General features: G+C 46.3%; 1 protein-coding gene across 1 annotated transcript; it reads right to left on the bottom strand.

Annotated features, from left to right (window-relative positions):
• Positions 1-6,141: 6,141 nt before the first annotated feature.
• On the bottom strand, positions 6,142-13,599 carry LOC120871887 (putative killer cell immunoglobulin-like receptor like protein KIR3DP1). Its single transcript, XM_040251888.1, has 9 exons — positions 13,565-13,599; positions 13,388-13,423; positions 11,996-12,262; positions 10,814-11,113; positions 9,394-9,708; positions 8,386-8,436; positions 7,525-7,647; positions 6,754-6,806; positions 6,142-6,643 (listed from the first exon to the last, which is right to left on the bottom strand). The coding sequence occupies exons 1-9, from the start codon at positions 13,596-13,598 to the stop codon at positions 6,488-6,490; spliced, it is 1,335 nt and encodes a 444-aa protein (XP_040107822.1). The 5' UTR covers position 13,599; the 3' UTR covers positions 6,142-6,487.

Raw genomic sequence — 13,599 nt, 5'->3', positions numbered from 1 at the left:
AGGGCTGTAGTCTGTGGGGTTGCAAAAACTCAGACATGACTTGGCACACACACGCACACACTGTAACCGTATGAATTTGAATTTATTCAATTCTAGTTCAGTCAATCATGTGATAACCAATTATATCACATGAGCAAACAGAGGCTCAGAAATTATATAATTTGAATAATGATAACATGTGTGGATACAGAGTTTCTGCTTAGGAAGATGAAAAAGTCCTGGAGATAGATGGTCGTGTTGGTTGCATGATGATATGAATGTCCAGAATGCCACTGAAATGTACACTTAAAAATGGTTAAAATGAAACTCTATGCTCATTAAATAGCAACTCTCCATTGGAGGTATAGAGTTTCAGTTTTACAAGATGAGAAAGTTCTATAAATTTGCTTCACAACAATGGAAATATACGTCACACAACTGAACTGTACACCTAAAAATGGTTAAGACATTATGTTTCATGTATGTGGGGGGAGGCAGTTACCATAATAATGAAAAAACTTTAAAAAAAATGGTACATTTTGGGTCATGTATGTCTTACCACATTTTTTTTAAAAAGTTCTTTGTGGTCTATAGAAACTGAAAGTAAGTTAGTGGTTTCCCAATGCTGGGAGAGAGACAGGGTATTGAACAGTGAGTGATAATGGGTAATAGGGTTTTTTTTGGGAGGTTGGGGGTTTAAAAAGTTCTGAAATTAGATTGTGGTGATAGTTGAGTGACTGTGGAGATATAATTAAAAAACATAGAGTTATACACTTTAGATGGTAAATTGTAGAGTATGTCAATTATATCTCAATACAGTTGGGATTTTTCAAGGATTGAGAAGGATTAGAGGGGTCTTAAGTTGGCAGATAAATAGGATGGGGAGACCACTTTCTCCTCCACAAATTTATCGAGAGAACATTTGAACATTGAGCAAATTCCACAAAACAACTTCTGAACACTGGCAGAGGACATAAGGCACCCAGAAAGGCAGCCCATTGTCTTCGAAAGGAGGTAGGACTAAATATAAAAGACAAAGAGAGAGACAAAAGGGTTAAGGACAGAGCCCCTTCCTGGGAAGTGAGTCTTAAAAGAGGAGAAGTTTCCAAACACCAGGAAACCCTCTCACTGGCAGGTCTGTGGGGAGTTTTGGAATCTCAGAGGGCAACATAACCAGTAGGAAAACAAAACAAAACAAAACAAAACAAATAAAACCCACAGATTATGTGCCTAATGGCAACTCCTACCAGAGAAGTAGCCCAGACACTCGCGTCTGCCACCAGCAAGCGGGGCCTGGACAGGGAGGCACGGGCTGCATTGCTTAGGGTAAGGACCGGGCCTGAGTGCCCAGAGGGCAATCTGAGGGAGCTACTGTGAGATAGCAACCCAAACTGTGGGATAGCCAGAGGGAGAGAAAAAGAGAGAGAGAAAGAACTATCCCGTGAAAAACCCTAACCCAGGGCACTGCCGGCCAGCTGTGGGCGGGCCCATCCCCCGCTGGAGGCAGGGAGGCAGGCGGGGGGCAGCCAGAGCCGGAAAGGGGCAATCTCAGCCCCAGAGATGGAATCCTCTACGAAACTGTGAGCAAGCTCCCAGTTGCTAACCAAAACCTGGGATTCTGGATGGTTGACATCTGCCGGCAGGGTCGCAGCCAGAGATCAGCTCCCCAGAGGAGACACACGGCACACCTGAGAAGGCGCGCCCACTGTGCACACGGAAAACTGAGCGGCTGGGACGGGTGAGGTGATAAAACGCACCCCCCACCTGAGGAGACTGCACTCTTCGAGCACCTGGTCGCCTGAGCTGCTCGGTCCTGGGAAGGGCACAAAACACAGGCCCAACCGAGTGACTCTGTGCCTTTGTGGAGTACCCGAGAACCTGAACCTGAGCGGCTTAGACCTGGAAGTGCACGCAACCCAAGATTCACCTCAGAAAGTTCCCCTGCAGAGCAACCTGGAGACTGAGCAGCGTAGACTGGGAAAGCATACACGGCATGAGCGGGGCAAACCGTGTGGCCCAGACACTGCGAGCACTCCCCACACATGCCAGGGATATTTGTTTGCAGTGTTCCTTCCTCCCCACAGCACACCTGAACAAGTGAGCCTAAATAAGTGACCACCTTCGCCCCTTTGTGTCAGGGCAGAAATTAGACAGTGAAGAGACCTGAAAACAGAAGCCAAGATAAACAGAGGGACACTTTGGAAGTGACAGGTCCAACAGATTAAAACCCTGTAGTTAGCACCAAATACATTGGAAGGGGCCTATATATCTTCAGAAGTATAAGATGGAACAAGGAACTATCTGAAACTGAACTGATCCCACACTGCCTACAACAGCTCCAGAGAAATTCTTAGATATATATATATATATTTTTTCTTAGATATATTTTTACCATTATCATTTTTTTAAATTAAAAAAAAATTATTTTTCAGTCCTCAATCAATCCTTTAATTTTCATTTTTATAACCTACTATTACCTTGCAAAAAACCCCACTATTTTTAAAGCAAACTTCATATTTTTTTAAATAATTTTGTGATTTTGTTTTGTTTTTTTTTTTAATAGTGTATTTTTGAGAGTCTAACCTCTACTCTAGATTTTTAATCTTTGCTTTTTGGTATTTGTTATCAATTTTGTACCTTTAAGAATCCAATCTTCAGTACCTATTTTTACTTAGGAGTGTGATTACTGGCTTGATTGCTCTCTCCCCATTTTGACTTTCCTTTTTCTCCCCCAGGTCACCTCTATCTCCTTCCTCCCCTTCTCTTCTCTACCCAACTCTGTCAATCTCTTTCTGTGTTCCAGGCTGTGGAGAACACTTAGAGAACTGATTAATGGCTAGATCTGTCTCTCTCCTTTTGATTCCCCCCTTTCTCCCCTTGGTCACCTCTATCTCCTTCCTCCCTCTTTTCTTCTCTATGTAACTCCATGAACCTCTCTGAGGGTTCCAGACTGTGAAGAGCACATAAGGAATTGATTACTGGCTAGACTGCTCTCCCTTCTTTTGATTCCCCCTCTTCTCCTCCTGGTCACCTCTATCTCCCTCCTTCCTCTTCTCTTCTCCATGTAACTCTGTGAACCTCTCTGGGTGTCCCTTACTGTGGAGAATCTTTTCACCATTAACCTAAATGTTTTCTCATTGGTGCTGTATGGATGAAGAAGTCTTGAGGCTACTGTAGGAATAAGACTGAAAACCAGAGGCAGAAGGCTTAAGTCCAAAACCTGAGAACACCAGAGAACTCCTGACTCCAGGGAACATTAACCAATAGGAGCTCATCCCAAAGCCTCCATACCTACACTGAAACCAAGCACCAAGAAGAGCCAACAAGTTCCAGAGAAAGGCATATCATGCAAATTCTCCACCAATGTAGAAACATAGACCTGAGCTTCAATATACAGGCTGCCGAAAGTTACACCAAACCCATAGACATCTCAAAACTCACTACTGAACACTTCATTGAACTCCAGAGAGAAGAAATCCAGTTCCACCCACCAGAACACTGACGCAAGCTTCCCTAACCAGGAAACCTTGACAAGCCACTCGTCCAACCCCACCCACAGGGAGGAACCTCCACAATAAAGAGGAACCACAAACTGGCAGAATACAGAAAGGCCACCCCAAACACAGCAATCTAAATAAGATGAAAGGGCAGAGAAATACTCAGCAGGTAAAGGAACATGATAAATGCGCACCAAACCAAACAAAAGAGGAGGAGATAGGGAGTCTACCTGAAAAAGAATTCAGAATAATGATAGTAAAAATGATCCAAAATCTTGAAAACAAAATGGAGTTACAGATAAATAGCCTGGAGACAAGGACTGAAAAGATGCAAGAAATGTTTAACAAGGACCTAGAAGAATAACAAAGAGTCAATATATGATGAATAATGCAGTAAATGAGATAAAAAAACGCTCTGGAGGGAACCAACAGTAGAATGACTGAGGCAGAAGATAGGATAAGCGAGGTGGAAGAGAGAAATAAATGAAGCAGAGAGGAAAAAGGAAAAAAGAATTAAAAGAAATGAGGACAACCTCAGAGACCTCCTGGACAATGTTAAATGCCCCAACATTCGAATCATAGATTCCCAGAAGAAGAAGACAAAAAGAAAGGCCATGAGAAAATACCCAAGGAGATAATAGTCGAAAACTTCCCTAAAATGGGGAAGGAAATAGTCATCCAAGTCCAAGAAACCCAGAGAGTCCCAAACAGGATAAACCCAAGGTGAAACACCCCAAGACACATATTAATAAAATTAACAGAGATCAAACACAAAGAACAAATATTAAAAGCAGCAAGGGAAAACAACAAACAACACACAAGGGGATTCCCATAAGGACAACAGCTGATCTTTTGATAGAAACTCTTCAGGCCAGGAGGGGATGGCAGGACATACTTAAAGTGATGAAAGAGAAAAACCTACAGCCCAGATGACTGTACCCAGCAAGGAGCTCGTTCAAATATGAAGGAGAAATCGAAAGCTTTACAGACAAGCAAAAGCTGAGAGAATTTAGCACCACCAAACCAGCTCTTCAACAAATGCTAAAGGATCTTCTCTAGACAGGAAACACATAAAGGGTGTATAAATTCAAACCCAAAACAACAAAGTAAATGGCAACGGGATCATACTTATCAATAATTACCTTAAATGTAAATGGGTTGTATGCCCCAACCAAAATACAAAAGACTGGCTGAATGGATACAAAACAAGACACCTATATATGCTGTCTACAAGAGACACCTGAAACCAAGGGACACATACAGACTTAAAGTGAAGGGCTGGAAGAAGATATTTCATGCAACTGGAGACCAAAAGAAAGCAGGAGTAGCAATACTCATATCAGATAAAGTAGACTTTAAAATAAAGGCTGTGAAAAGAGACAAAGAAGGACACTACATAATGATGAAATGATCAATCCAAGAAGATATAACAATTATAAATATATATGCACCCAACATAGGAGCACCACAATATGTAAGGCAAATGCTAACAAGTATGCAAGGGGAAATTCACAATAACTCAATAATAGTGGGAGACTTTAATACCTCACTCACACCCATGGATAGAGCAACTAAACAGAAAATTAACAAGGAAACACAAACTTTAAATGATACAATGGACCAGTTAGACCTAATTGGTACCTATAGGACATTTCACCCCAAAACAATGAATTTCACCTTTTTCTCAAGTGCACATGGAACCTTCTCCAGGATAGATCACATCCTGGGCCATAAATCTAACCTTGGTAAATTAAAAAAAATATTGAAATCATCCCAAACATTTTTTCTGACCACAGTGCAGTAAGATTAGATGTCAATTACGGGAAAAAAAAACTATTAAAAATTCCAAGATATGGAGGCTGTACAACATGCTTCTGAGTAACCAACAAATCACAGAAGAAATCTAAATATACATAGAAATGAATGAAAATACAACAACCCCAAACCTGTGGGACACTAAAAGCAATGCTAAGGGGAAGGTTCATAGCAATACAGGCTTACCTCAAGAAACAAGAAAAAATTAAAAAATAAATAACCAAACTCTACACCTAAAGCAACTAGAAAAGGAAGAAATGACGAATCCCAGGGTTAGTAGAAGGAAAGAAATCTTAAAAATTAGGGCAGAAATAAATGCAAAAGAAACAAAATGATACATGCCTCCCAATGTTCATAGCCACACTACTTACAACAACCAGGACATAGAAGCAACCTAAGTGCCCATCAACAGATGATTGGATTAAGAAGATGGGGTATATACATATACAATGGAATACTTCAGTTCAGTTCCAGTATTCTTGCTAGGAGAATCCCATGCACACAGGAGCCTGGGCAGCTATAGTCCACGGGTCACAAAAATGACTGAATTGACTTAGCATGCATGTATTCAGCCTAATATGGTTAGTGGCACCATACTGGCTATCTCAGAGTATACTTCATCTTTTTATTTTGCCAACTAGCATTATTATTTTTTCACAGAAATAAATTTATTTTATATATAATGGTGTGCACATGTCAATCCCAAACTCCCCTCTATCTGTCCCCCAACTCCTCCCCTCTGGTAACTCTAAGTTTGTTTCTCTAAGTCTACAAGTCTGTTTCAGTCTTGTAAATAAGTTTACCCTTGTAAAATGTTACTGAATAGAGGGGTTTATTTTTATTCATTTTGTTTTATTGTAAACTGAATAATTTGAAGAATCAACTGGCAAATTTTTTATGCTTTATTGGAATTTTAGAAAAAGTAGGGTGATCATGATAAGCTACCTAGAATATATGATTGATTATAGCATCTCCCCAAAAGGTGAGATAGTTACAATAGAGTCCTAGAATAGCCAGGAGATTATTAAGAGATGGTGGGATTTTTGAAGACGATACTATAATTCTTGGACTCCACTCTTCACCTCAGAGCTGCTGGGCTGCTTTGGAGGAGAAGGAGTGTCCATGAGGAACCCCTTTAACAAGAGATCTAGGTCCTTGATTTGTAACACTCTGTGTGCTCAGAGGATGGGGCCAGGTCAGGGCTCAGCATGGCCTTGGTTTACATTGAATTCCTCATAGGTACTGGGCTCGGCAGAGGGGTGCATGGGCCTCAGGGGAGCAGGAGTGGACTGTCTCTCGGAGAGGGTCCCGAGGTCCAAGTGAGCGTATATCACGTCTTCTGCTGCAGAGTCCTGAGAGGAGAGAGGTGAGAATGATGGACTGAGATGTGATCTTCAAAGGCTGGGCCGCTGGGCATTGGAGGGGCTCAGACGATGGCAAAGATTTGGGCTGGAGGACTCACCTCGCCGTTCACTGTTCTGTCTTCCATGGGCTCTCCTTCCTTGATGGCAACATCTGTGAATGGAAGAGAGTCAAGGCTCTTCGGGGTGGAGGCAGTTATTCCAGACCTCCGTAACTTTGATAGTTACATCAAAGTTAGAAAAAGGCAGAGACGTGCCCCAGGTTGCTGAGCCTGTCTTTTCCACTAAATGAAAACAAAACAAACATTCCATATACAAGCCCAGCCATTCATGGACTGTCTCAGGAACCTGTGCAAACCCATGGGTGGGTCCTATGACTTCCGTTGTGGACCAAGCTCTTCTACATATCAGCAGAGTCCCAAGATCATGTAGGGGAGAAAAATGGATGGCTGTAGTTGAAGGGAAGAACAGGGCTTGGAATATCCCTGGTGGCCCAGGGATTAAGAGTCAACCTTCCAGTTCAGGGAGCGTGGGTTCTATCCCTGGCAGGAGAACTGAGATCCCACATGCTTGGCACAACTATCCTCAATGCTGCAACAGTTGAGCCCACGAGCTCTGCAGCCTTGAACTGCACCCCAGCTCCACAATGAGGATTCCCCATGCTGCAGCCAAGACTTGATGTGGCCAAGAATAAATCAGTACATATTTTCATAAAAAGAACAGGGTTCTATGGGTCTCTGGAAGATGTTCCATCAGGGATTACAGCAACGGATATCAGTTTTTAACCTACAAAAAGTGAAAATGCCATTCTCTGCTATGAGCCCACCTCCCTCTGGGTCAGATGATGCTGAGCTCACCACCTTCAGACTTACGATTTTGGGTGGAACACCAGTGACAGACAAGAGCAGCGAGGATGATGCTGGTAGAGGTGAAGGCTATGACAAGCCCGAGGACAATGTGCCACATGCTGGAGTGTTCTTGAGGAAGCGGTGCTTCTGCCAACAAGCAAATGGAAGAAGGTCCGGGTATTCATTGCACACGCTGTGCCCCTACACACTTGATTTATTGTATTCTTGCATCAAAATGTCAGTATCTATCAACCTGATCAGTTATGGTCTCCACAACCCAGGAGGTACCAAAGCATCCAGGAGAGATGCTAGCAGTGGATAAAGTAAAGAGGCTGTGCAAGACCAGCAGACGTCTGAACCAAGGTCCCCCTGGCACTAATGCAGTTTTTCTCTGCTGCCCCGTATGACAGGCATGGTGTTTCTGGTTGAATGTGACCCTTTAATGCAGAGTACATTTCCCCCTCCATCCACATAGACCCGGAATGGAATCCTCAAGAAGACATGACACTTATTTCTGACCTGTGGAATGCTTAGTTCACAAAACACTAACAGAGGAATAAAACATATTGAAGGTGCTCCCTAAAATTCTCTGCCTGTCCTGCCATCCTTCCCCAAAGATCCTGGGGGAGCAAGGGTGAGCATCTCCCTTAAGCATGGGGTTAGGTCACTCTGACCTGCTTTGTTCAATTTAGAAATTCCCAGTCACAGAGCATGAGAAGCTCAATGCCCCCTCTGGTTCTAGGCAGACCACAGTCTAAAATGCTGACATGACAGGGACGTTGAGGAGCCCAAGTTCACAGAGCTGGGAGGTGGTAGAGCCAACACTCACACAGGAGCCCTCTGTCTTCTCAGAAATTTGCTGAGAGAGGAGACCGTCTTGCTTACCTTCTGTGGTGTGTGGATCCATGGTTGATGGGCAAGTACTTGTAGTGGATACTAGGGGAGAAAAGCCAGAAGGGGTGAAGAGTAACCTTCCTCATACCCACTGAATGAGGACTATTCTTTCTGGAAGGTTGACCTCCTGCCTGTCCTTGACTTTGTCATCCCTCAGAGCACTGATGGGGGAGGGGCGGGCTTCTGGTCCCTCCCCGTGAATGTGCTAAGTAGACCCTCCATCCCGGAGAACGAATGGTGGAAGGAGGCGGGAAGGATATGCCTGGTGGTGAAAGACAGCTGCAAGCTGGAGACATCCTCTCTGCTCTGCGAACGAGTGTCTGTGCTCCTTAATTGGGAAATCACCTGTATATCAGAGATGCTTCTGGGAAAACACTTAAGAGCAAGGGGCCAAGGCAATCTCTGATCTTCCCAAATCAGCCCAGCCTCTCCTCCTCCTGGGTCTACCCTGACCCTTTTCTTTTTTCCCTAAGTAGACAGGACTCTGCTGTGGAGCATCCATACAGGAGGTGGAAGAGGGTTGAGATGCCATCTATCATCTGTCTCCCTCTCTGGTTCTCATTACCTCCATTTCTCCAGAAGCCCTAAGGTCCCCTGATGCCAGCACAGAGCACTTGAAATAGAGCTCATGATACAGTAAAACGCAAATGGACTTTTTGCCCAGTGCAATCTCATGTAGTATATTGTAAAGCACGGGACTCTTCATGGGTTCTCGATGCAAGAATACTGGAGTGGGCTGCCATTTCCTCCTCCAGGGGACCACCTTTAGTCAGGACTCTTCACTATGACCCATCTGTCTTGGGTGGCCCTGCACGACTGGCTCTTAGCTTCTCTGAGGTACGAAGGCCCCTTCACCACTACAAGGCTGTGACCCATGAGGAGGAGATAGTGAAGGACAGAGGAGTCTGTCATGCTGCAGTCAACAGGGTGGCAAAGTGTTGGACACAACATAGTGACTGAACAGGAAGAACAAAGCATGGGCCAGGAAGAGGTCCTCACCTGTGACAGACAGGAACAGTGGGTCGCTGGAGTCTGACCATGAGTAGGGAGAGCGAGTGAAGGAGCCATAGCACCTGTAGACCCCGCTGTGGGCTGGGGTCCCAGGACCCAGAGGGAACTCTGCCTGGAGTGCTCCATGGGGGCCCCGCCCTCCAGTGAGCAGGCGTCCAAGGTTCCCCCCCTCCCTGAGCAGATGGAACTGGTCAAAGGCGCTCTCGGAGCTGCAGACCAAGGTCACGTTCTCCCCTGACCTCACCATGGGTCCCCCTTGGACTGAGAGAGAAGGTTTCCTGGACCAAACTGCAAAGAAGAGACCTTGATCTCAGAGCACAGAGTAACTCTAGTCCTAAGTATAGGAGTAAAGCCAGAAGTGTGCAGCAAGAGAGGCACTGCAATGAGAAGGCGGCCCACTGCCAGGAGACAAAGCCCCACAGCAAGGGATACCCGGCACAGGGAAAACTTCAGAAATAACTTTAAATATGGAGTGTCATTTAAAGTAAAAATAAAAATAATAATAAAATCCTTTGAAACAAATTAATAATTTTTAAAATGGATTGTCATTTAATATCCTTTTTCAAAGAAAGAATATATGTATATGAATAACTGAATCACTCTGTTATACAACAGGAATTAACAACATCTGAATTCAACTAGACTTCAACAAACATAAATAAGATAAAATAAAATTTAAAAATCAACCAGATGTGCTGTTCTCTTCAAATAAACAGACTACTAACTAAATAAACAGACTAGTAACTAAATAGACTACTAACTACTTCTGGGACCATCAGAAAACATGGTATTGACCCAGAAGAAAAGGTTATGGAGTGGAAACTGCCAGAATCTCATTCGATCTTTGACCACCTCTTTCTTGAGGCAGTGTTCAGCGCTGCCCTGCCCACCCCCAGGGGCTGGAAGGGACTCTTTAGTCGGAGGGTTGTGGGACCACTCCCCTCCTCTTTGTGCATTAAACCGCGAAGCTGAGCTACGTCAGGGTGTCGACCTCCATCTCCATCACCCAGGGGCGGGACTGCAGGGCGTCTGGTATCACATGTGCTGCTGACAGAGGAAGGGAGCTCTGACATGAAAGCGGGAAACCAACCCCTTAACCACCATCGGTGGCTGCCTGAGTGGGGAACTGCCCGCGTCCCTGTTCTGGTGCATTTTTCTCCGTTGGTCGTTCTTTCCCGTTCTCGCTCCTTCGCTCTGTCACCAGCTGTGTCCTCCCCTTAGCACACGGCAAGGACTCTGTTCTCTTTTCCCTTCTGCTTTCACAGCTCTTCGCTCTCTGCTTTGTTCCCTCTCCCGAGTTTGTGAGTGTCTCTGCACGCCTGTCATTCTCTCCCGGTACTGATGCTGGAGTGGACACCAGACCTTCTGTGACACAGAGAGCAGAAGGGACTGGTCTTGTCACACTCACCTGTGATGATGATGTCCACGGGGTCACTGGGGGCTGACCACTCATAGGGGGAGTGGCTGACAGAGCCATAGCATCTGTAGGTGCCTGCACTCGCCAAAGTCATGGGGCCAATGACGAAGTCAGCTGTGTCATACCAGCCAGTGAGCGTCTCTCCATACCTCAGGAATAGCCCTGTGCTGTTTTCTTGGTGCAGGATAAACTTGTCAAACCACACCAGTGAGTGACAGCGGAGGGTCACATTCTCTCCCACCTGCACGAGGGGCCCTGGGTGGGCTGAGATGGAGGGTTTTGTGAACACACCTAAGAGCAAAGAGGTTGTGAGCTTCAGTGAGTCACCCCACTTCAGTGCTTCCCCTGACATCTGAAGATGTAAAACTCCTCCCCATTTACCATTGGAGCCAGATACCCTTCCTGTGTGTCCTGTTGCATTCTCTTTAGCCTTGTTCTCAGGCTCTGGCTCATGTTTCTCTTTGCTCAAGGCCTCCAGCCTCGTCTGTGCTCATTCTAAGCTCTTTAGCTGTTGGATCTGCTCTCGGGTTCATGCATGCATACTCAGTCACTTCAGTTGAGTCCGACTCTATGCAACTCCATGGACTGTAGCCAGCCAGGCTCCTCTGTCCATGGGATTCTCCAGTTGAGAATACTGGAGTGGGTTCCCATGCTCTCAGCTTCATCCCATCCCTAATATGCTTGGTGGGGGCTGGGGTGGGCCTGAGGATGCTTACCCTGGCTCCCTTCACACTCATCTAGAATGTGGGTGATGACTGCAGGATGTTGTAATGGAGATGGAGAAAAAAGGGAACATTTCCCCACCTGTGACCCCACCTCATGCCTCTGGAGACTTTCCTGGGGCTCCTTACCTGGGGCTCCAGCTCCTTCATATGGGATTACAGCTCCCTACTGGGTGGCAGGTGCTGGATCAGGGTTGTTCCCCATCCTCCGTGCTGGCAGGCAGTGGCAGCATCCTGTCTAACTCATGCCTAGGGAGGCTCCTCCTTCCTGTGCTGTGGCACCCCATCCCTCTATTCAACACCCTGAGTTTAAACTCTCAGAGTGGGTTCTCTTTCCCTGATCTGGTCCTGGCTGGGGATCCTGAGGAAGTCTTGGGCTGCACGGGCACGTGTACCTAGGGAAGCATTGCCTGCAGGCACGGGTGTCCGGGCTGGGCTGGACCCCTCTTACCTGTGACCACAATCTGCAGGGGGTCACTGAGTGCAGACCAGTCGGCTCCAGAACACGTGTAGGACCCGGCATGTTCTCTGGTCACTGGGCCAAGGGTGAAGTTGTTGAAATAATGTCCCTGGAGCTTAGGCAAATGCCCTTTCCCATCTGTTTTGAACAGTCTGAATCTCTTAAGTGGAGATCGAGAGTGACACTGAAGAGTCACAGTCTCTCCTGAGGGAACCATGGGGCTTGGCCAGGCAGACAAAGACAGCTTCTCATGTTTACCTAGGAGAGAAGGAGACACAGGCTTTGAGAAGAAAATAGGAATGGTCAGCTCTCCTCACTGCCCTCACAGGCGCTTCACCTTTAATTCTTCAAACCCTCCTTCCCTAAAGTGCATCACCCTGATGCTCAAGGACACCTGGGGCTTGGGGACAGACAGAGACACAGTCAACCCAGGACGGACATCACAGAGATTCTCAGGACATGAATCACTCCTTGGGTTGACAAAACGTGAATAAGTTTCTCTCAAAACCTAGAAAACCTGGGGTGGTCCAGTGGTTAGGACTTGGCACTTTCTCTGCCAAGGGCCCAAATCAAAACCCTGATCAGGGAACTGAGATCCTGCAAGCTGCACAATGAAGGCAAAATAAAACACCACAGAAAAACTGATGCCTGGACAAGAAGCGAAAGGACTTCCCTGTTGCTTTGTTGTAGCTCAAAACAGTAAAGAATCTTCCTGCAGGGCAGGAGAGCAGGGTACAGTCCCTGAGTTGGCAAGATCCCCTGGACAGGGAAATGGCAACCCCCTCCATATTCTTGCCTGGAGAATCCCTTGGACAGAGGAGCCTGGTGAGCTACAGTCCATGGGGTCAAAAGGAGTCGGACACGAGCAACTAACACTAACACAACTAAGCAGTGAAAAAGCCACTTGCCTACAAAGAAGGAAGTAAACCTTGACCCTGGCTCCTTTGTTAGCTAACTTACATCAAATGTGTGAGAAGGTCCAGGTGGCCCTGCCTGATGGCCAGACCCTTCCCTGGGGTCAGGTCTAGTGGGTGGTCCTGCAGATCCTGTTGTTAAGGGCCAGTTGGAGATGCCATGAGCCAGCTTGTAGGGGAGGGTCTGTGGGCTGCAGCCTCTTGCTCCCCTCTCATGATTGAAATGGCACTCAGTGGGCCCAGCTCCCAGCTCCCAGACTTCACACTGTGCCTTCAAGTCCAGAGTCCAGAGGTGGGCTAACCTCTGGGGAGAATGAAGATGAGTATCAAGGCCAATAGGAGGACATGGGATCCACACGACACGTGGCTCTCACGGTACTCACAGGGGTCTCACCCCAGCCCCCAGTGTCATCTGCATCAGCCCCAACTGCTCTGTTCAACAGAGAAATAAGGGATGGGGAGGACTCACCCACAGCTGCCCAGATCCTCAGACTCACACAGAATCCTAGAAGGAAAAGCACGTCAGAGATGGCTTGTCCTGATGGACCCCACGCTCCTTGCACCCTCATCCAGGGAACCTGGTCAGTGGTGTGAAGACCTCCTAATTTCCACCATAACCCTCTCTGACCGTGTCTCCTGGACTCACCGAGACTCAGGAGGCTGAGGAGACTGGGGCACATT

This window comes from Oryx dammah, unplaced genomic scaffold (assembly GCF_014754425.2).
Source record: "Oryx dammah isolate SB20612 unplaced genomic scaffold, SCBI_Odam_1.1 HiC_scaffold_13, whole genome shotgun sequence".
Lineage (NCBI taxonomy): Eukaryota > Metazoa > Chordata > Mammalia > Artiodactyla > Bovidae > Oryx > Oryx dammah.
This window is presented reverse-complemented; position numbering and strand designations above follow the sequence as displayed.

Coding starts and splice junctions, on each gene's coding strand:
- LOC120871887 (XM_040251888.1), bottom strand. CDS start 13,598: ATGTGCCCCAGTCTCCTCAGCCTCCTGAGTCTCG. Junction 8,437..9,393: donor ACTGTTCCTGTCTGTCACAG/GTGAGGACCTCT, acceptor TTTCTCCCCTAG/TATCCACTACAAGTACTTGC. Junction 6,807..7,524: donor CTGGTGTTCCACCCAAAATC/GTAAGTCTGAAG, acceptor TTCCATTCACAG/ATGTTGCCATCAAGGAAGGA.